This window comes from Anolis carolinensis, chromosome 3 (genome assembly GCF_035594765.1).
Source record: "Anolis carolinensis isolate JA03-04 chromosome 3, rAnoCar3.1.pri, whole genome shotgun sequence".
Classification (NCBI taxonomy): Eukaryota; Metazoa; Chordata; class Lepidosauria; order Squamata; family Dactyloidae; genus Anolis; species Anolis carolinensis.
Window position 1 is genome coordinate 133079841 of NC_085843.1, and position 23162 is coordinate 133103002.

General features: G+C 39.2%; 1 protein-coding gene across 1 annotated transcript; it reads right to left on the reverse strand.

Moving 5' to 3' along the window:
- Positions 1–20325: 20325 nt before the first annotated feature.
- On the reverse strand, positions 20326–22777 carry LOC134297592 (nanos homolog 2-like). Its single transcript, XM_062975510.1, has one exon. The coding sequence runs from the start codon at positions 22623–22625 to the stop codon at positions 21990–21992; it is 636 nt and encodes a 211-aa protein (XP_062831580.1). The 5' UTR covers positions 22626–22777; the 3' UTR covers positions 20326–21989.
- Positions 22778–23162: the final 385 nt, after the last annotated feature.

A 23162-nucleotide genomic window follows, 5' to 3' on the forward strand; every position in this document is an offset into this window, starting at 1 on the left:
GCCACATCACACTATTGACTTATGTTCAGCTTGTGGTCTACTAAGGTTACTACATCACTTTCACATGTACTGTTTTCAAGCCAGGTGTCACCCATCCCATATTTCAATTTAGTGAGTCTTGGCCCAGGTCTCTAATCGATTATGGTCATTTTAGATTCTGATCCTGTCCTCTGTAATATTAGCTATTCCTCCCAATTTGTGTTATCTGCAAATTTTATGAATGTTATCTGCCTTCTATTCCAATGTTATTCTAATGTTATCTGCCTTCTATCCCATTGCCCATGTCATAGACAAAGATGTTGAATAACATGGGCCAGGACAGAACTCTGTCGCACCTCACTAGTCACATCTCACCAGGATGAAGAAGAGACATTGATAAGCCCTTTTTGGGTTTGGCTGCCTAAAAAATCGACAATTCACCTAATAGTAGAATTTTACTAGCTTCTTTGTGAGAATATCATGGGGACCATGCGGAAGGCCTTACTGAAATCAAGATATGCTACATTCAAATCATACCCTTCATCTACCAAGCTTAGACCTCTTTCAAAGAAAAGGTGGGTCTGGCATGACTGGTTTTTGAGAAAGCCATGTTGATGTTTTGTGAGCATGTTATTCCTTCCTAGGTCCTTAGAGATTATTTGTTTAATGATCTGCTCTAGAATCTTTCCTGGTATTGATAACAGGCTGACTTGATGGTTGTTGTTTGGGTAATCTTTTTCCCCTTTTGAAGACGAGTATAACATTTGCCATCATCCAGTTTGTTTGAACTTCTATTCTCCAGGAATACTCAAAAATGATTGCCAGTGGTTCATTCAATACAGTAGATGTAATTCATCTAGCCCTGGAGACATGAGTTCATTTAGAATAACCAAATATTATTTATCTATTCTGTGTTGCATTTGCCCTACTGTAGCATCTGCTCCATTATCTCTTTTGGGAAAAGGTTGAAGCAAAGAAGGTACTGAGTAGTTCCAACTTTCCTTTGTCCTCTGTTAGTATTTTGATGTTACCTGTATCCAATGGCCCTAGCATTTCCTTGTTCTTCCTTTCACTAGGGACATGACAAAAGAAGAAGAAGACCATTTTACTGTTCTTGATCTCTCTAGCAAGACTGAACTCATTTTGTACTTTGGCTTTTCTATGGCCCCCTCTACACTGCCATATGATCCATATTATTAATGCAGATAATCCACCTGCCATATAATCCAGTTCAAAGCAGATAATCTGGATTTTATATGGCAGTGTAGAAGGGCCTTAACTTCCACAAGTTCACAAGAACTGTCAATTAAAACACTTTAAATATTAATAAAAAAAGAAAATACGCCTTTTGCAATTACTAGCCTTTCCCTGTTTTGTATATTCTACAAGGGGTGTCTATTTCTCATTTTCAAATCAGCTCAGAGTTTGCACCAGCTAGCTTTCAACAAATTGAGAGAACATTTGCAAAAGAACAAAAAAAAGTTACCCAATAGTACAGAAACATTCAATCAAAAAGAGAATTAGCAGTGAAAGTGAGCAGTTCCATGCAAATTTTAAAGGAAGTGAACAGGGCAAAAAAGGACAGCTATGGCTTTGCAGCCAGAGCTTGTCTTGGTCTGCTCACTGAAAGTTAAATGGCTAGCACTATGGCTAAGGGGAAATGAAGCAGTTCAGAGTGATGTCCTCAACATGTCCATAATTACACATCACATTTATTATTTATTTATTTACAGTATTCATATTCCGCCCTTCTCACCCCAAAGGGGACCCACATTGACACATATAAGGCAAACATTCAATGCCATATAACATAGAACAGAGACAGAGACAGACGCAGAGGCAATTTAAACCTTCTCCAGCTTCCAGCTTCCTGAGGGTATGCTTGATTCTGGCCACAGGGGGAGCAGCTGCTTCATCATCCACTGCAATGGCACTTCCTCATTCCAACGGTGGCTGAATGATTTTTATGGTGTTGTAAATTAGCCTCCCCACATATAAGTGGTACCTAAATTTCCTACTTGATAGATGCAACTATCTTTCGGGTTGCTTCGGTCAACAACAAGCAGGGGCAATATTTTATTTCAATTGTCGGGTGCTCACCCCGACACTGGCTGGCCTTGAACTCATGACCTCTTGGTCAGTGTGATTTATTGCAGCTGGCTGCTAACCAGCCTGTGCCACATTCCCCACGCTACTGCAGAAGTATTTTGGGATTACTGTATTACCTGAAAACACTTTGGGCACAGATTCAAAGTGCTTGTGGCTATCTAAAAACAGAAGTTCCCTGTTTTTTCAAAAAAGAATCATTTGACAAGAAAATGAGTTTAGAGTGACTCCACAATGACACTGAAAACACAATGAAAACAGAAAGTAAGCCCTTCTGTTTTGGCTGGAGAGCTTCAAAACCATGCTACCAGCTGTGTGTGATAATGCCCTCAGTAATTACCCTAGATTAATTAATACACAATTGTTACAGTGTGTTCTAATCAACCTCCAGGGTTTGAACAAGAAGTCAAATGACAACATATAACAGTCACCCATGTCCAGTCACGTTTTGCTAAGCTACATGTATATGTCCATCCCCCTTAGGTTCTGCAGCTAGGAAACGCTATTCATTAAAGAAATTGTTAATTATGAATTAAAGTTAACACAGTCATTAGAAAGCAGTTACACTGATGGAGTTGGGGAAGCAGCAATGGCAGCACAATGGTGTCACATTTTACAAGAACTGAAAATAATGCCATGCCATTTGTTTGGTTAATATCCAAACTCTCTCCCAATATGGAGCCCAATGCAATTTACAATACAAGTTATAGCAAGATGCAGCTGAAACCATTACAGTTCAAATAAATAAAATGAGCAGGAGGTCATGAGTTCAAGGCCAGCCCATGGCGGGGTGAGCATCCATCAATTAAAAATAAAAAATAACCCCTGCTCATTGCTGACCTAGCAACCCGAAAGATAGTTGCATCTATCAAGTAGGAGATAAGGTACCACTTATAAAAAGTGGGGAGGCAAATTTAACTAATTTACGGCGTTGGAATGAGGAAGTGCAGTCAGAGTGGATTATGAAGCAGCTGCTCCCCCCTGTGGCCAGAATCGAACAGCCCCTCAGGAGAAGGTTAAATTGCCTCTGCGTCTGTCTGTCTCTGTCTCGGTTCTATGTATATGGGCATTGAATGTTTGCCCTGTATGTGTATAATGTGATCCGCCCTGAGTCCCCTTCGGGGTGAGAAGGGCGGAATATAAATACTGCAAATAAATAAATAATAAATCAGCAATCCTATTAAAACAATACGGTGATTTACTGAAAAAACAGTATTGTATACAATAATATACAACAACTCTAATAAAAGATATTTTTACAACAGCCAGTTAATAGCCAAAACATATCCAAGATAATAATCTTTGCTGTCTTGAGGATGTATGATTTCAAATTTGATACTGTCAACAGATAGATGGAAAAGAAAAATAGATACCTGTGTTGTTTTATGAAGTGTTGTACCCAACGATAAAACCGTTGTTGCCATCTGATTCCAGAAAGCATATAACAAAAGAACAGCAAAAAAGAGGCAAATACTAATAAATAAAATGAAATAAGAGAAGGAAGGGATTAAACAAAGATACTGGGATTTTTGCTGTGTAAATTGAAGGAATCAAATCGAGCAAATTAGTGGTTTAGAGGAATAATTATGTTAATATAGCTCTGCTCTGAAAGGTAGTAATAAGTCTAATTTTCCAGGCAATAGGCAATTTGACTTCTAATTATTTCATTTATATTATCCTATCCTATGAATCATTTAAATCATATCTTGCATTTGAATCCACCCACAATGAGCCTTGGTGGGGAAAAACTGGTGATACAAAATTCTATAGTTCTATAAAATACTGAAATAGTTTGTAAGAAGTGGTACTAATTTCTGTAGAATAAAGGTATAGATGTTTTTGCCTCAGATCTTTCATGACATTGGCAACAATTTAATATAAATGTTAAATTGTCTATAAAGAGCTGCTGATTTTTAGACTGAGAAATCTGGTCTTGGTTTTTACATGCCTATATATGCTTATAATTACATGTGTATCACTTGATTACACTGCCCTTTCTTATTGCAAACTTCCTATTGTCACAGATCACATTATTAATTTTATTTACTATATAATTGAAGGGTTTAAATCATTGTTACTAATAAAAAGTTGTTGGCATTCTCATATTGGGTCAAGCATAACATCGGGATAATACATTTCTTAGGATTAAAGGTACTTATTTGTCCAACTAGAGAAAACACAATATAGCAATGAGAACCTGAAAATGATTTGACAAGGGTATTATTATTATTATTATTATTATTATTATTATTATTATTATTATTATTATTATTATTATATACCATACAAGTTCCATGAATTCATTGATACCCTATCTGAGACAAAATGGTTTGACCAGTTAGTTTACAGAGTCTACAGAGTGCAATGACCAAGAGGTCATTGTACAAACATTTATTCTGGGAATAAGGTTCTACCTGTCTTTAGCAGTACTTTTAAAATTTATTTATTTATTTATTTATTTATTACAACATTTCTATCCCAACCTTCTCACCCCAAGGGGTGACTCAGGGCAGCTTACAACCAATATAAAACAGTATATAAAAGCAATTACATTCAACAATAATAATTAAGATTAATTAAATTAAGTTAAGAACCAAATATGCTTTTCTGGGAAGGTGGGGGTGTTGTCGAGCCACGACACCACACTCCCTAAAAGCTTCCAGTCATTAAAGATATTCCAAGCAATATATATATATATTTAAAAAAAATTGTGGCTCCAAAGTTGCAAAATGTCGAAGTCACTAGAGGCTCTGGGATGGACCTAACAGTAGCTGTACCCTAAAAATTCTATCAAACCCTTCAATTAAATGTATCAACTTTATATTTAATGTGTAACTTGTATCATTTGTATAATATGTCAGTTCTTAAATGTATACAATGTATACAATGTATCAAAATGTATCTTGAAGGCAGATCAATTTTCTTCACAGAAATCATGGCCAGGATCCCTCCAGCTATTTCTCAAGTCAGATAATATCAACATCAGACAGATTATCTCCTTTGTCACCAGGATGAGCTCAGGATGTTTTGTTATTCAATTGAGACTGAGAGTATGCCACTTCTGTATAAGAGGGAGCTCAGCACACATGAATTCATTAACTATGTGAATGAGCAGCCAAGCCCTTGATTGTCTAGAATTACCACTTTTATTTTTGAGGTCTTGCATTCCTTATCTCACATAGAACTGGACACTTGCATTAATCAGAGACTCACCAGCATATCAACGTCACCACTTCCTCCAGATTCACGCCCTCCCAGGGGGCATCTCTGCAAGGGATTGGTTCTTCAAACTGTCCAACCAGCTGTCTTTCCTCCTGACATGGAAATCTCCTCCTACAGTGAGTGACATCAGGGGAATCCACAGCCAAATCCGGTGCTGAACCTAGCCTGCCTCTCTTCTCAGCCAATAAGGGGACGAAGCGCGTAGTCTGAATAGCTGTCAGAGCTGCATAAAATGTAATATAGATTCTCTGTGAATTTGTGCTTGTGCCTTTTGAAATATATTTGGCCAAATTGTAATAAATCTATTTAGTTTTGCCTTCAATCCGGAGTGCTTTTCTCAATCTAAGATGATCTGGTTTAGCAGAAGCTCTCCGGGCACAGACCCCCTTATCTACAGTCCTAGCTGGAATCTCTACAGATGGAAACAGCTACATGTTAAGTACTCCAGAGAAGAGAATATCTGTTTACAAACATCCCTGAAAAGGACCATTGCTGTTAGCAGGCAAAAAAAAAGAGGAAATAATATGAGTGGTTCAGAAATGAAAACAGAGAAGCTTAATCTGAGCAGCTCCATTCATTAGCAGGCCCATGTTGAATTGGGGTTCTTATTCCTCCTCTGTCATTGCTTGTTGTAGTGAGAAGGGGCCCAGGCTAGAAGACATTGTCAGCATTATATGGGACAGTGTCATATAGTTCAAATGGGCATGGAATGGGCTAAAATAGGCTAAAGCTGATACCTTTCATAATAGGTACAATTCTTGTACATACTGCACTGTCCTGAGGCCAACAGCTGGTCTGCAATGTAGGCTCCTTTTACAATAAGCCTTTCTGTAACCAAGCAACTATACCATTGTGTTCTCAGGGATTTTATTTATTCATTTATTTACAGTATTTATATTCCGCCCTTCTCACCCCGAAGGGGACTCAGGGCGGATTACAATGAACACATATAAGGCAAACATTCAATGCCAACAGACAAACAACATACATTAGACAGACTCAGAGCCATTTTTAACATTTTTCCAGCTTCACGATTCCGGCCACAGGGGGAGCTGTTGCTTCACCGTCCAGTAGTGGCTGTACTTCCGCATTCCTTTCCTCGTGTTTTGCTGGCAGTTTTATGGTGTTGTAAATTAGCCTCCCGCATAAAGCATCTCTAAATTTCCCTAATTGACAGGTGCAACTGTCTTTTGGGGCTGCATAGGTCAACAGCAAGCCGGGGCTATTAATGGTCGGAGGCTTAACCCGACCCGGGCTTCGAACTCATGACCTCTCGGTCAGTAGTGATTTATAGCAGCTGGTTACTAGCCAGCTGCGCCACAGCCCGGCCCCTTGCTAAAGAGCTGAATCTCTTTGCCACATAGAAGGAAATGGTGCCTTTCTTAAGATGTGCCCTTTTTGCACCGTCCAATACTTTCTTGAATTTTTTGTTGTGTCTTTTCACATTAACTCAGACTTATCCTGACTACATCACTGAGTTTTCTTGGCAAGCTTTATTGAAAGAAGTTTGGCATTCCCTTCTTCCAAAGATAGATTTTGTCTTGCTCAAGATCACCACTGGGTTTCATGGTTGAATGAAGATTTGAACCCTGGTTTACTGGAATCCACATATAGCACTCACATCACTATAACATGTGGATTCATGTTTTTCTTTAAAAAGTTGGCATGGTAATATATACTTAGGATAAGCACATTCTCTGGTCCTTTCTTTAAGGAGAAGATGCACAACAGAAAAACAAAATACTTTTTCAACCTTGGGTTATGTTTGGATGGAATCTGCTTAAGAGACCTAGCATACCATTTTTCTAGGAAGAAACTGACTCCTTATCAGTGGAAGGATAGAGTTTTCTCTGCTAGAGAAATATCTACTAGGGCCATGAATTGTTGATTAAATTTCATTCATCAATAGTTTGTGCCAGTATTGATATTAGATTAATGTCTTAAAGAGACCAGTAGTGACTCCATTCCCAAACTGAGAAATTTGTCCACCATGCTAACTGCCTCTCCTCATGTGACAAAAACAACACCTTAGTGCAGGTAACTAGTGCATCTCTCTCTTTGGGGTAATATGTTCTCAGTAATCAGGCCTGGGCTAGCAATATCTCTAAGGAAACATCTATATTTTACAATAGAATAAAATAGTTTTTTGAAGTCAGTAAAGTATGATTGATTTCATACATATATGAGGAAACTTAAATAAACACACCTTGGCAATCTATATTTAATTATGCTGGAATAATAAAGATGAACATTTTGAGAGCAACACTGGGTACTAATGGACTCTGTATTATAAAGAAATTGACAGATAATGTAATCTGGTGTCCTAAGAAAGAAAATCTATTAGCTCCTATATGTATTCAACAAAAGCACCTTGTCCTTGTCTGCATACTAAAGATCTCTAAATCTTCTGTTTGGGTGGTTTTCAATAGTCTTGGGAAATTGTCCTGCCAGAAACACACTCAGAATTGTTTATATCTCATCAGTTCCTGACTCATAAAAATTAAATCATGAAAGCACCTGTATTTTAAAGATCACTACATCAAATAGCTGTAGATAAATAGCAATTATATAAAGGAATATTGGCTTTGGTTGAATTCCTCTTACAGCTTGGTATGTATTTCAGGCCCACACAATCCCTGATTCTAATTTTATACTTGCCCATCATCCATGAATATATAGAGAATAGATATGATATTGGTTTAATCAGATTCAACATTTTATTTATGTAGCACTAGATCAATGCAACACCTAAACTATTGTATGGGGTCTTCTAATACCATTGCCTTTAATAAGAGTGAACTCTATGCAGACATGAGATAGAAAATTGAAAGGAGACATGATAGCCATATATAAATATTTGAAATGATGTCATAAGGAAGAGGGAGCAGGCTTGTTTTCTGCTGCCCTGATGACTAGGACTCGGAAAAATGACCATAAGAACTGTTCAACAGTGGAACCCACTGCCTTGGAGTATTGTGGAAGCTTTTTCTTTGGAAGTTTTTAAACAGTGACTGGATGGCTATCTGTCAGGGGATACTTTGTGTTTTTCCTGCATGATAGGGGGGCTCTTCCAACTCTCTGTTTCTATGATTCTATGTAGCATAACAACTCTCCCTCTCACAAAATCATCTCTTTGAGTTTTAATATAGTCCTTCTCCACTCAATCCCTTTCCCATGTAACGAGGCTACATTAGCTCTAAAGGGATCTTACCAGACAGATTTCACAACCACCAGAGGTGAAGCTAAGAACTCCGTATAATCCTAAACGTGGGTCTCAGTATCACCAATGTTATTATTACATTATTGCAGAATCTATTACTATTACAGACTAGAATCATAGAATCATAGAATAGTAGAGCTGGAAGAGACCTCATGGGCCATCCAGTCCAACCCCCCACCAAGAAGCAGGAAATCGCATTCAAAGCACCCCTGACAGATGGCTATCCAGCCTCTGCTTAAAAGCCTCCAAAGAAGGAGCCTCCACCACAGCCCGGGGGAGAGAGTTCCACTGCCGAACAGCCCTCACAGTGAGGAAGTTCTTCCTGATGTTCAGGTGGAATCTTCTTTACTTTAAAGCCATTGTTCCACGTACTAGTCTCCAGGGCAGCAGAAAACAAGCTTGCTTCCTCCTCCCTATGTCTTCCCCTCACATATTTGTACATGGCTATCATGTCTCCTCCCAGCCTCCTCTTCTGCAGGCTAAATATGCCCAGTTCTTTAAGCCGCTCCTCATAGGGCTTGTTTTCCAGACCCTTGATCATTATAGTTGCCCTCCTCTGGACACATTCCAGCTTGTCAACATCTCTCTTCAATTGTGGTGCCCAGAATTGGACACAGTATTCCAGGTGTGGTCTGACCAAGGCAGAATAGAGGGGTAGCATGACTTCCCTGGATCTAGATACTATACTCCTATTGATGCAGGCCAAAATCCCTTTGGCTTTTTAGCAGCCGCTAAAAAACTAGCTACTTTATATCCTCATGTATAAGTCAATCTCATATATAAGTTGAGAGCAGGGTTTGGGGCCAAAATAATAGATTTTGATATGATCTATGGATAAGTTGAAGGTAATTCCATGGAGAAGGGAAATCACCAATGTCACTTAGAGCCACCTGCCCCTAGTCATTGCCACCACAGTCCCACTCAAGCATTTAAAACAAAACAAAACAAAACAAAACAGAAATTGCACTATGACAGAGAGAACAGAGGAGGTTGGTGTTTTTTTTTTTAAAGTTCTCCAATGATGAACTAAGCTCTTTCCTTTCACCACTCCACTCAGAGATGTGATTCTGTTTTTGATAAGAGTTAAGATACAGTACTCACAGTGACCTATGGCTAAATCAATCCAATTTTTGAAGGCTTAATGTTTTGACCAAAAAAAATTACTTGTACATGGTAATATAGGATATGTCTAAGGACTGAGACAAGTACTTCCATTTCCAAGTTTTATTTCACAATGGGTGTACAGACTAGGTCAAAACAACAGCAGCAGTAAATCTGATTGTCTTTGGTTGATTTGAACAATAGGCTAAAGGAAGAAATAATGTCCGGAAGTGATTAGATAATCCTATACTGTAATTCTAAAGTGAGAAAATGGTGAGGTGAGACTGCTGCACAAGAGAGTTGATGAAGAATAGAAGGAACTTAAAAAGGCTCCTGAGATTGCAACCTCCAACAGGATCAGGATAGTACCTACAGCTGCATGTCCTTTCCACTCATTAGTTGCTCTAACCTTAATTCTCTTCAAGTTGATATTTATTTAAATTGCAGAAGAAAATATCTTTTGTAATGTGTCATGTGCACTAGCTGGCCACTGTTATCATAACTATGTTCGTCTAGCTGTAAAATACAAGCTCCTAATCAGATTGTCTAGTACAGTAACCCCCTTCACAAATTTTGGTCAGGCAGATAAAAGATTCTGTTCAATACACGTGTGCATGTTTTTAAAGGCCAGATTTTTAATTTTTGTTTTGCCTTTTCCTTTCCATGCATTTATTTTTAGGTTCAGAAGATCCACCTATGAATCACTAAATCTGCCCTAGATACTCTGTAATGACAACCATAGCTGCTGGCATCCATAATAGACAGAAGAGTGATTGGTAAAATAAGTGAATCCTCCCATGTTATTTCCTCTGCATCATAAAACCTGTTCCTGATGTATTAATCTCCACAACTGAAGCCCTTATGAATAACCTTTCCCCCATCTCTTCTCACCTACAAATAAATGAGATTATGCAGAAAGAAGGTGGGTCTCTCGCAGTTCACAAAATGCATTTAGCCAAAATGCCTAGACATTGATACATTCTTTGTGCATTGTTCTTTTCTTTACAGAATGTTGCTTCAAAACGTACCGTTTACGTGAAGTGACAAGGCCCTAATTCAGAAAACAGAGGATGGCATCATCTAGGTCCTTTTTCTAAAAAGTCATTTAAAAACTTGTCATATCTATGAATTAATCTCCTGTTTTTAACACTGTATGCTGCATGTTGATTTTAATGATTGTTTTGTTATTGATGCTGATGTTTTTATTGGGATAATTGTGTTATTGCTCTGTTATTGTTATTTGATTGTTGTATCGGGCAAGGCCCCATGTAAACCACCCCGAGTCCCTTCGGGGAGATGGGGCGGGGTATAAAAGTAAAGTTATTATTATTATTATTATTATTATTATTATTATTATTATTATTATTATCAACACAACGACGTTGTATGGCACAGCAAACAAGATAGATATGCTGGATTTCATTTCGCAAAACCACAAGTCGAACACTTCCCAAGTGTCTAGGACTGTGTGATGTATTTTCTGATGATGTGTGCAGATCCCAGTAGGGTGGCCTTTTGCAGTTGGCAGATGGTGATTTTGTCAATGTCTATTGCCGGCTGAGATCTTTTGGCACGGCACCCAGTGTGACCATCACCACCGGGACCACCTGCACTGGTTTCTGCCAGAGTCTTTGAAGTTCAATCTTGAGGTCCTGATAGCGGCTGAGTTTTTCCTGTTGTTTTTCATCTATGCGACTGTCACCTGGGATGGCAACATCAATGATCCAAACCTTGTTCTTTTCCACAACTGTGATGTCTGGTGTGTTGTGTTCCAGAACTTTGTCAGTCTGGATTCGGAAGTCCCACAGTATCTTTGCGTGCTCATTTTCCAATACTTTTGCAGGTTTGTGATCCCACCAGTTCTTTGCTGCTGGGAGGTGGTACTTGAGGCATAAGTTCCAATGAATCATTTGGGCCAAATAGTTGTGCCTCTGTTTGTAGTCTGTCTGTGCGATTTTCTTACAGCAGCTGAGGATATGATCAATGGTTTCGTCGGTTTCCTTGCACAGTCTGCATTTTGGGTCATCAGCTGATTTTTCAATCTTGGCCTTAATTGCATTTGTTCTGATGGCTTGCTCCTGGGCTGCAAGGATCAGGCCTTCTGTCTCCTTCTTCAGGGTCCCATTCGTGAGCCAGAGCCAGGTCTTCTCCTTATCAGCTTTTCCTTCAATTTTCTCAAGGAACTTTCCATGCAGTGTTTTGTTGTGCCAGCTGTCAGCTCTAGTTTGTAGTGCAGTTTTCTTGTACTGGTTTTTTGTCTGCTGTGTTTTGAGGAGTTTCTGATTTTTGACTTCAATCAAAGCAGGTTCTTCACTTTGCTTGACATATTCTGCCAGGGCATGTTCTTCTTCTTTGACTGCTTGTTTTACTTGTAAGAGTCCTCTGCCCCCTGATCTTCTAGGCAGATATAGCCGGTCAACATCACTGCGAGGGTGCAGGGAATGATGAATGGTCATGAGTTTTCTTGTTTTTCTGTCCAAATTGTCCAGTTCCACCTGTGTCCAATTTATAATGCCAGCAGTATATCTTATGACAGGTATAGCCCAGGTGTTTATGGTCTTGATGGTGTTGCCTCCATTGAGCTTGCTTTTGAGAATTTTTCTGACCCTTTGTGTGTATTCTTTGCTGACCACAGTTTTCACATGTTCATGCTTGATGTTGTTCAGCTGTAGTATGCCCAGATATTTATAGGCCTCTGGCTGGTGACACTTTATTGTTTGGCCATTGGGCATATTTATGCCCTCACTTTCAATGATTTTTCCCTTCTTCAATGCCACTGTCGAACATTTGTCCAAACCAAACTCCATGTTAATATCAGTGCTAAAAATTCGGACAGTGTTGGTCAGAGACTGGATTTCAGTTTCCGTTTTCCCATATAGCTTCAGGTCATCCATGTACATCAAATGTGAAATTTTTTGAGAATTCTTAGATGTTTGATAGTCGAGATTTGTTTTTTGTAAGATTGTTGACAGAGGGATCATGGCGATAATGAAAAGCAGAGGGGACAATGAATCTCCCTGGAAAATTCCTCTCCTGATGTTGACAAGTCCATAGCTTTCATTTCCAACAAACAGTTCAGTTTTCCAGTGCTCCATCATGTTTTCAATGAAGGTGCCAACGGTTTTACAAATCCCGATGGCGTCCAGGCACTTGATGATCCAGCTGTGTGGGAGTGAGTCAAAGGCCTTTTTGTAGTCAATCCACGTCATGTGAAGATTAGCTTTTCGGCTCTTACAGTTCTCCAGAATCATTTTGTCAATCAATAACTGGTCTTTTGTGCCCCTGCTTTTCCGTTTGTTGCCTTTCTGTTCATCTGGCAAGATGTTTTTTTCCTCAAGATAGTCTTGAATTCTATCAGCTATAATGCCAGTCAGTAGTTTAAACATAGTGGGCAGACACGTTATTGGCCTGTAGTTTCCTGGTGCTGCTCCTTTTGCTGGATCCTTTTGTATCAGGTAAGTTCTTCCAGTTGTTAGCCATTCACTGATACTTCCTTTCTGCGGCATCTCATTGAATTTTTGGGCCATTTTTCCATGTAAATTAATCAGATGTTTGAGCCAAAATCCATGAAGTTGATCACTACCAGGCGATGTCCAGTTCTTGACTTTTTGCACTCGTTTGCTGATCATTTCAGTTGTTATTTCCATCAGTTCCATTTTGTTCTGTGAGAATTTTCCTTCATACTCCTTTATCCACCCAGCGTTTTTGTTGTAGTTTTTATTATTTTCCCAAAGTTCTTTCCAGAACTTTGTTGTTGCAGTTTTCTCTGGCTTTATGGTTACTGTGTCTGTTGTTTGGTTCAGGCTCTGGTAGAACCGTCTTTGGTCTGATTGAAACAGTTGATTTTGTCTGTACTGGATGATTCTGGCTTCATACCTTTCAATTTTTCTGGCTGTTGCTGTAATTTGTTCTTTCACGATTTCCAAAGCTTCTTCATTTTTTCTGGTGTTCAGCCAGTACTTTCGGATCAGGTATTGCTTGATTTTGTCATTCTTCAGTTTCTTCTCTTTCATATTTTTCAGGTTACTTGCATCTGATCTAAGTTTCTTGATTTTCAACTCTAGCCTGACCTTCCACTTTGGTTTTCCAGTCGATTTTCTTTGGGGCTGCCTTGGTTGTAGGAGCCCAAGTTCTTCTGTTACTATCACTGCTGCACTGTAGGCATACTGGTTTGTTTGTTCAATTGATGTTATTTGGACAGTGGAGAGTACTGCATTCACATCTTTCATGAAAGGTGCCAGGTGTCTCTTGGGCACTGTTTTTAGAGCTGGGAGCCACTTTCTTATTGCGTTTGCTGCAGCATGAGCCATGATCTTATCCTTGAGCTCTTGTTGTCTTGCTGTCAAGGTTCCTGGTGGTTCAACAGATGTTTCAAGTGCTGGTTCCTCAAATTCTTGCAAAAGCGCCACACTTTCTTCTGGTTCAATCTGTTCCACCATTCCAAGTGTTGCTGGAGTCTCTGCTGCTGTCTGTACTGTGGTCTGATGGTAATCTACTTTGCAAATTTTCTGGATTTCTTCGAGTTCAACTTCACTGAACACTTTGTTTCTGATTATGAATCTTCGTTGGTCAGCTAGTTGGGGTTCTGTTATCTGTGAGTCAGGATACTCTTGTTTCCATAGCTGATGCATCCTTTTTTGGTAGCCACGCCTTTGAGGTTCAGATTTGTAGTAGCATTTCATAATTGTGCGGTTTTCTGGCATTGTATATTTTTGCCGCTTCTGTGACTGTTCATTTGGGTTTTGATGATTCCGTAGCCCACTTGTCAATGGATGTCCAGAATCAGCAGCATCCACCGCGGTCCTTTTTATCCTGGGCGACGACCGAGCCAGTATAGACTTCATTTGGGTTTGATTCTCCATAATGCTAATGGGTTAGGTGCTCTTGGTTGTGCTCCTCAGCTGAGGCCTCTCTGGCTTGGTTGGACCTGCCGGTAGTTACACTACCGTCAGCACAGCCCTCAGTCATCATTGGAGCAGCTAAGCCCCCCCCACCACGTCAAGGTGGCACCTGCGGGGGGATTATTATTATTATTATTATTATTATTATTATTATTATTATTATTATATAAATGACTCTTTCTTGAACAACAGAGAATTTTTTTTTCCACTGCACACACCCAATATTAATAAAATACCATCTTTTGTTTTGCTGGATGGGTCTCTGAATTATGTCCTCTGGTAAACAGAGGATACTGGTAAACTGGTAAACAGTAAACTGGTAAACAGTCACAACAGATCTGAACCTCTCTTTCTCTTCCTTTTTGCATATTCTAACAAAGTGACTGAATTTGATGCATTTTTTGTTGACCACAAGGTACATTTTTGATGTCATTGGGATATAAATGTTCATAAATGTAGTTCTGGTGATAAGACCAAATAGTTTAAGCTATTGTCCAACCACTATGAGAAAGCCAATGAACATTGCTGCCAACTGTTTAAAGTACTCTTCCCAGTTTGAGATGTATTATGTGAAAAATCCACCCACTGGCTTTTGTGCCAAAAAAAGGATGTTCTGTGTATAAATGAATTTTTTTTACACAGAATAAGTATGGTTTCTGTGCAGGAAATTTGCTTTATTTGTCCAAAAAATAGCACTTTTGAAAAAAATGCCTTAAAAAAATTAAAAACCCAAATGTGTTTTTCACATTGAATAAGTTTTGAAGTATAATTTTTGTTCAGCCAGGTTTCTCCTTTGTTTTGTATGTGAGTGAGACACTTGTTCATATTTATGAATTTCAAATGTATATATGCAGGATTTTTTGTGTATTTTCTACCTCTAAATGTTGATATAGTCATTTAAAAGGAAATGCTATTACTACTAGTATTCATTGTATTTCTTCACAGCTGGATGAAATTTGCTTCTTTTACGCAAATCAAGTTTCAGATGAGAGGGTCCACATATATTGTACTACAACAAACAATTAGTGAAAAATAAAATAGTAAAATTAGCACAAAATCCATGATAATACAATACATAATTATTTCAGGCTAATTGGTTATCAGAATTACAGATGATGATACAACCTTTTTGAGATAGCTCTCCAATATCTTCTCTTTTACTCACAGCAAATATCCATTTAAATCATCATAATCATCACCACCATCCTTTTTTATCTCTTGATGGTGATGGAAAGCAGATCAAAACATTAAAAATGCAATTTCAATTCCACAACAAACACATGTTAAAATAGAAGTATGCATATAACTCAATCAAGATCACCCAATATACTTTACTACATTATGTACCACCATGGCCAAATCTGATGTCTCAATGAACAGGCACAGTTGGTATTTCAGACACCTGGACCTCTAGGTTCAATGCTGAGTCCAGGAGTACCTCTAAAAAACTGACCTGTCTCTTCAGGGAGTGTGTAACGTAGACTATATCCCTATTCCCCAATCTGTCTTGTGACTAACAGGATCATTCCTCTTTTGACTGGATTAAGTTTCAGTTTGTTTGGTCTCATCCAGTCCATCATTGATGACAGACACTGGTTTAGGATCTGGACGGCCTCCTTGGCTTTGAATGGAAAGGAGTATTAGAGCTGGGTGTAATCTCCATATAGATGGCACTGCAACCTTAAAGTCTAGATGATCTCTCCCAGCGATTGGGCTCAAAACAAAGCCCCGAGGGACCCCACAGGCCAATGGGAATCTCAAAGCACCAGCTTCTGGGTTTTGCCCTCCATGAAGGAATGAAGCTACCTTAAAACAATACCTCCAAGTCTGGTCTCAATGAGACAGCAAGGAGGATGCCATGTTCAATAGCACTGAAAGCTGCTGAGAAGTCCAGTAGAACCAACAGTGACGCACCCCCCCCCCCAATTCAGCTCTCTAGGTAGGTAATCTATCAAAGTGATCAAAGCTGTCTCTGCCCCATTAGCCCTGAAACCAAATTTAAATGAATTCGGATAATCCATTTCATCCAGAAGTTGGGAGGCCAACACATGCTCCAGTACCTTGCTCAAAAAAGAGTCAATAATTGTCCATTACAGAGAGGTTCAGGGACAGCCTTTTTAATACAGGTTTGATGACAACCTCTTTTAGGCAAGTTGGAATTCTGCCTTGTTCTGAGGAGGCATTGACAACACATTTCCTCCAACTTTCCACTAAAAAGATACTCAATTACCTGCTAGGAAATGTAGGAGAAGCTAGTGACAATGCTCATAAGATAACAAGAGTTGATGCTGCAATCTCCTTGTAATATAGTAAGCTATGATGTGACCCAGACAAGTAATTTTTGACCTCTGATCTTCCAAACATTTTAGATATAACTTTTTAGAACCACCAGCCAGCATCACCACTGAAAAGAAATTCTCAGTCCCAAAGAACCAAAAACTGAGGCTTTTATCACACGAGGCAGTCAAATTAGTACTGTAGCGTAACAAAACACCTGCTGCTTGTTTCTGCCCTTCTCCTGTCAACCCTTAGCTATTAATGAATAAAGCACATACATGGCTCCTAATCCCACAATGTTCTCATGACCTACTTTGGTGCAATGGGTCTCTTCACCTCTGTGCATGGCAACAGTAATATGATGTCAGAGAGCTGGATTACTCTCTTTTCATGGTCCTCTTTTTTGTTTGCTTTTAATACTGGAATTGCACCATTGTAATAAAAAAATTAAAATTAAAGTACAGCAGTAGTGCAGGAATGTAGAGTTACAAGAGTATGTGGAAGTATTATTATGGGACCATGGACTTACAAATTATGCTACTGAATAGAGGAGCAATATTGAAAGTGCTGAACATGGTTTAAATCTACTATCAATGATCATGCAATTGTAGTGAAATAGCATGTTTATGTGATATAATCCAGAGAGTCGCTGATCCTGCCAGGAAAAACCGTCTTACCAGTTGACTGAAAAGGCTTCTATTCTTAATAAATTATACAAATGACACACAACCAACATTAACACAAAACATACAATAAATGAGTTAATTAATCATATTGTATATTTTAGGCATGTAATCTCTATATGCTTCTATTCAACAAAATTACAGCAGTGTCTACCTCTATGAAAGGTAATTTTATTGGACTAAAATTTGAACTACAAAGTTTTATTTCTACAACTCTGAAATGTAGACACACTCACTGTTTCATAGGTCCCAGCACTTTTATCCACTTGACTTGATCGTATATAAAAAGGTAAAGGTTTTTCTCTGACATTAAATCTAGTCGTGTCCAACTCTGAGGGGTGGTGCTCATCTCCATTTCTAAGCTGAAGAGCCAGCATTGTCCGCAGACACCTCCAAGGTCATATGGCTGGCATGACTGCATGGAGCGCTGTTACCTTCCTACCAAAGCAGTACCTATTGATCTACTCGCACTTGCATGTTTTTGAACTGCTAGGTTGGCAGAAGTTGGGGCTAACAGCAAGAGCTCACCCTGCTCCCCAGATTCAAACCACCGACCTTTTCATCAGCAAGTTCAGCAGCTCAGTGGTTTAACCCTCTATAATGATTGTATATAGCTTATACTATAATTCTCTATACACTACTTCTGCTTCTTCTGTGGCACAATCCATAATAACAAGCATGTGATTCCTAATATTGTTTGACTGAGAGCCATTAAAATGTCCATCTAGAACAACAAACAGATCATTTTAGTTTGAGTGAAATGCAGTGTCTCACCTTGGATAGTCCACTTCTTCTACTCAGCTCTAATGAATTTATTTGTCATTGTATTTTAGATATGGCTGGCTGCCAAGGTCAAATAATTATCAGCAAGCAAGGGACTCATAGTAACCTGGAATATGATTGTCAGTTTGATTGACATCTGCAAGAAATGTTTTAATGATTATTAATTCAGGGAGTTAGGCAATCTCAAAGACAATTTTTTAAAAGAATTGAATAAACCCAGTACCATCAATGAATAGCAGAAAAGTAACAGCTTTCTTTTGGACATGGTATAGGGTCCTTTCACACAGCCATATAACCCAGAATATCAAGGCAGATGATTCACAATATCTGCTTTGAACTGCATTATCTGAGTCCACACTGCCATATAATCCAGTTCAATGTGGAAGGGGACTTAGTTACTTGTTGTCTTTCTGGGTGTCTTGCAGCTTTTCAAGAAATTATACGTATGTTTAAAGGAAATAGCAATATTTGTTTTTAAAAAATTCAAATACTTGAAAGTATTAACTGATTTTGTCTTGCAATCTAATAGGAACCTTGTGAAAGGTATTTTGATACTGCACCAGAAATGCATAAAGCTATTTTAAAAATATCATATTATTGCAATCTCACTAGAACCTAGTGGGAATTGGTAATTATGTGACAGTTTCACTCTGACTAAAACAAATATGCACTGATGTTGACTCCTAAAACAAGACAGAAGAACTGTGAATCATAATCTGGAAGCTCCAGTGTCTAACTTCCCCCGAGCTATTTTATAGCTGGATGCAGCACTTCTACTATGAATCTGGCCATGAATCCAGCCTGGAGCAGCTGAAAAGTAAATTCACATTATTTGACCTGTGAAGACATGGTCCATGACCACTCTATCTCTGCTTTGCTTCCAATTCTTTTTCTCAGTGCCTCAAAATGAGCTATTTTTGGAAACATGTCACATCAATAAAAGTGTTTACATAGAAAAGGACAGTGGTTCTTCTTGCAGTTCTATGAAACATACATTTTTTAAAGTAGGATTGAAACCCTTTGCCAAAATAGAACTCAAATGAAGACATGAGTAATTTTTTAAAAATGTCCATAGCAAGAAAATCTTTTTAAGACTGGACACACTGCCATATAATGAGTTTGAACTACACTATATGTTCAATGTAGACACTAGGCTTGATCGATCCATGAAAAATTTGATTCTAAACTCGTTTCAAAACTAGAGGGGGCAGTTTTTCGTTTTTGTTGGTAATAACGAATTTGGCCCCCAAAAATTTTCGAAATTAACGAAAATTCGTTATTTTCTAAATTAATTCGTTAATGGCGGACGCGCATGCGCGGTGGCCCAAAAACAGCCCGAAGGGGGGGGGACTTAGGGGGCTCTCCCGCCCTCATTTTTTGAGTGATCTTCTTCAAACTTGGTACAGTGGTAGAACACATTTAACACTGATAGCTCACCAAAATGTGGAACGTTTCCCTTATCCTCTGATTTTTGGCAAATTTTCATAGCTTTTATAATGAACCATTTTTTAATAATTGCAGAAATCTGTTCCTGGTTTGAAAGTCTTATTTCCTGTTAAATTGGGTTGTCTTTACTGTGAAAGTCATTGCTCTACTTTAGAAACTTTGTTTTGTGGCTGAAACTTTGTTAAATTGGTGTAGTCCCTGCATATGTGTGTGTGTAAAGGTATCCCTTGACGTTAAGTTCAGTCATGTCTGACTCTGGGGGTTGTGCTCACCTCCATTTCTAAGCCCAAGAGCCAGTGTTGTCCATAGACACCTCCAAGGTCATGTGGTCGGCATGACTACATGGAGTGCCATTACCTTCCCGCCACAGCGGTACCTATTCATCTACTCACATTGGCATGTTTTCAAGCTGCTAGGTTGGCAGAAGCTGGAGCTAACAGCGGGCGCTCACTCTGCTCCCGGGATTTGAACCTGGGACCTTTCAGTCTGCAAGTTCAGCAGCTCAATGGTCTTTGCCTTGGCTGCCTTCCAGATCAGGCTTATAACCAGCCTATTATGGGCCACAAATTAAAGAAAATCCAATCCCATTTAAGCACAACATGAACAGTTTTGATGCCAAAACCATAAACTCTGTTTATTAAACTCTACGATCCAAACTTTAGAACAACTTGCAAACAATTGAAGGTTAGACCACAGTAATAATAACCAATTCTATTCCTTTCCAAAATTTAAACATAAAATAGTATCTTTCTTTCCAATAGCATATAAACTTTTCCTTTGTTTACAAAACAAAATTCTAGACAGTAGCCATTTAGAAGATATTTCTATATTTTCCCTGCAAAGGATAGGGCTGCATCCCTCTGGAGACACACATGATAACCCGGACATGATATAAGGCACTTATATACGTTAAATAAACATGATGTCATTGCATATATAAAAGAAGCATGATATTAGGCAATTATAGTTGCAAATAATATAATTAAACATGTAAAAATTATACATCCATACATAAAAGAAACATGTAAAGTAACTGCATATATAAAACACAATATAAAATATGATATAAGGCAATTACAGATGTCAAAGGAACGTGATATTACATATGTAAAAAACATGATTATATGTATAAAAAAGCATGATACAAGGTGTCAGGATCTAGGCTGCTGGGCACCAATAACCATACACTGAGGCCAGATTCTATCTAATATCTTTATTAAAGGAATATATAAAGTCAATAAAAACAAGTGTAGAATAAAGTTCAGAAGCAGACCTTTCAAATGAGGCCAAATATAGTCCAGCAGATTATTGTCCAATATGAAATATTAGAGTCCAAAGATTATAATCCAATAACCGCAACACACGGTTTGCCAAGCAAAGCGTTGGGAAAACAGAAAAAGTCTTGAATCCAATGAAGCTTGACACAAGGCTGAAAGTTACTTGGAACGTGGCTGGAGCTGTGGCTAAAGGCAAAGCAACTTGAAGCATGGAACAAGATCTGTGGTAAATCCGTGAGACGAGGACAAGGCTTGGAACTAGATTCAGGAGGCAAGGAACAGGATTCGAAGTCCACACACACATGACCTCTCTCCAGGAGCTGACGAATTGACTCCGCAAGGAATCCTTCGCGCAATTTCCCTATATTGGGTCTCGTTTCCCCAAACAACAATCACTTTCCCTAGAGAACAGGGAGCGAAGGAAACCAGCTTGCAGGTGCAAGACTCCCCGTATTTTCTCAGGGGAAATACTTCTAATCAGTGGCATATTTGGCAGCAAGGCGAGCACTACTTCTAAATTTTTCTCTCGATCCTCTATCAGTCGTGTAAGCCTGTTTTCTCCCATAAGGGGGAGAGTTCCCACCAAGGTCAGGTTTAATTGGTTCTTGGACTAGAACTTCAGGCAGCTGCCAAGGCTCTGACTCCGACCGGAAATCTGGGGAAAACTCCATATTTTCCTCCTCATCTGCCACAATACTGTCAGGAATAGGACTGCAGGGCCCATGAGTCATCACACTAGGCAACTGACACATCTAAAAGAAACACAATATAATTAACCTAGGTACAACAAATGTGAAAGAAGGCAACAATATACATAAAAAAACATTTCTGGACTCACAAATGTAGTCTAAGAGAATTGGGCTTCCATTCTCCAAACCTGAAACAAAGTGGGAGGAAATGTAAAGAGTGTTAATGATGCTCGAAATCAAATGTTGTTCTTTTACAAAGTCAAACTAAAACTAAGAATAAATGCTTCGGTCTTCTCCTGATCTTCTTATCTCCTCACCTTGCGTCCAGCCGAGTTACGTCCGCACTTGCGATACAGCGACCTCTTCCCTTGGCTCAGTGGGCAGTATTTTAAAGTATGGGCCTTTTCGCCCGTGGCACCGCAGAGCGGACAGGTGTATTTGCGCAAGATGGGGCACTCCACGGTGCCGTCCATCCCCTTCAGCCGGTGGGACGAATAGACCTGCTTGGATTCCCCGTTGTGTTTGCAGAAATTGCAAATCTCCTTGTTTTGGGAAGCCTGGCCATTGGCACTACCTTTGGAGCTCTTGCTGCTGGAACTGCTTCCATTAACCCATTGTGATGCTGTTTCAAAGTTGTCCTCGTTGAGGACTAGCTGCATGTCGTACTCCATTGTGTCCCAACTCTGAGATGGAAATGGGACCTTCTTGCGTTCCGCGATGATCTCCGTAACCACTTTCGCAAGGCTCAGATAGCCCTTCCATCTGTCAAACTCCCTGAACATGGAAGGGGCATAATGTGGCACGTGCATGGCTGATCTGGAGAGCATGGTGCCAATTCTACCCTGGTGTGGACACACACTGAATGCCACATATTGGAGGCGGAGTCTTTGTTTTATATATAAGGGGAGGGGTTCCAAACCTTTCACATTGGACCCTCCCATCTATTTTTACCCTCCTTTGCCCTAGATTTAACCCCCACATGTCTAGACAATCACAGCTTTTCAAGGAAGAGTTTGGTTTTTCCAATTTTTTAACTTCGGAGGTAATGCCACAGTTTCTCCCTTGAGGCAGTGGTTCTCGACTTGTGGGTCCCCAGATGTTTTGGCCTTCAACTCCCAGAAATCCTAACAGCTGGTAAAATGGCTGGGATTTCTGGGACTTGTAGGTAAAAACACCTGGAGATCCACAGGTTGAGAAACACTGCCTTAAGGGAACGTTAGCAGTTGTGGTTCTGTTTGTCCATCCAAGAATGAGTTGAATTTCTGCCTTGGATGAAATAGCAACATTGCACATCCAACGTTTGCAAAAGTCCTGAAGGACGGATCCAGTAATGATGAAGCCTGCAAGAGTGTTATATTGCTTTTGCATGGCAGAATAGCATTGGACTGGATGGTCTCTTCTACCTTTATGATTCTATGATGTTTGGCGCCATGACTCTATGATTCTATCATTTTAGGATTCTAGGACTTTTGGGATGA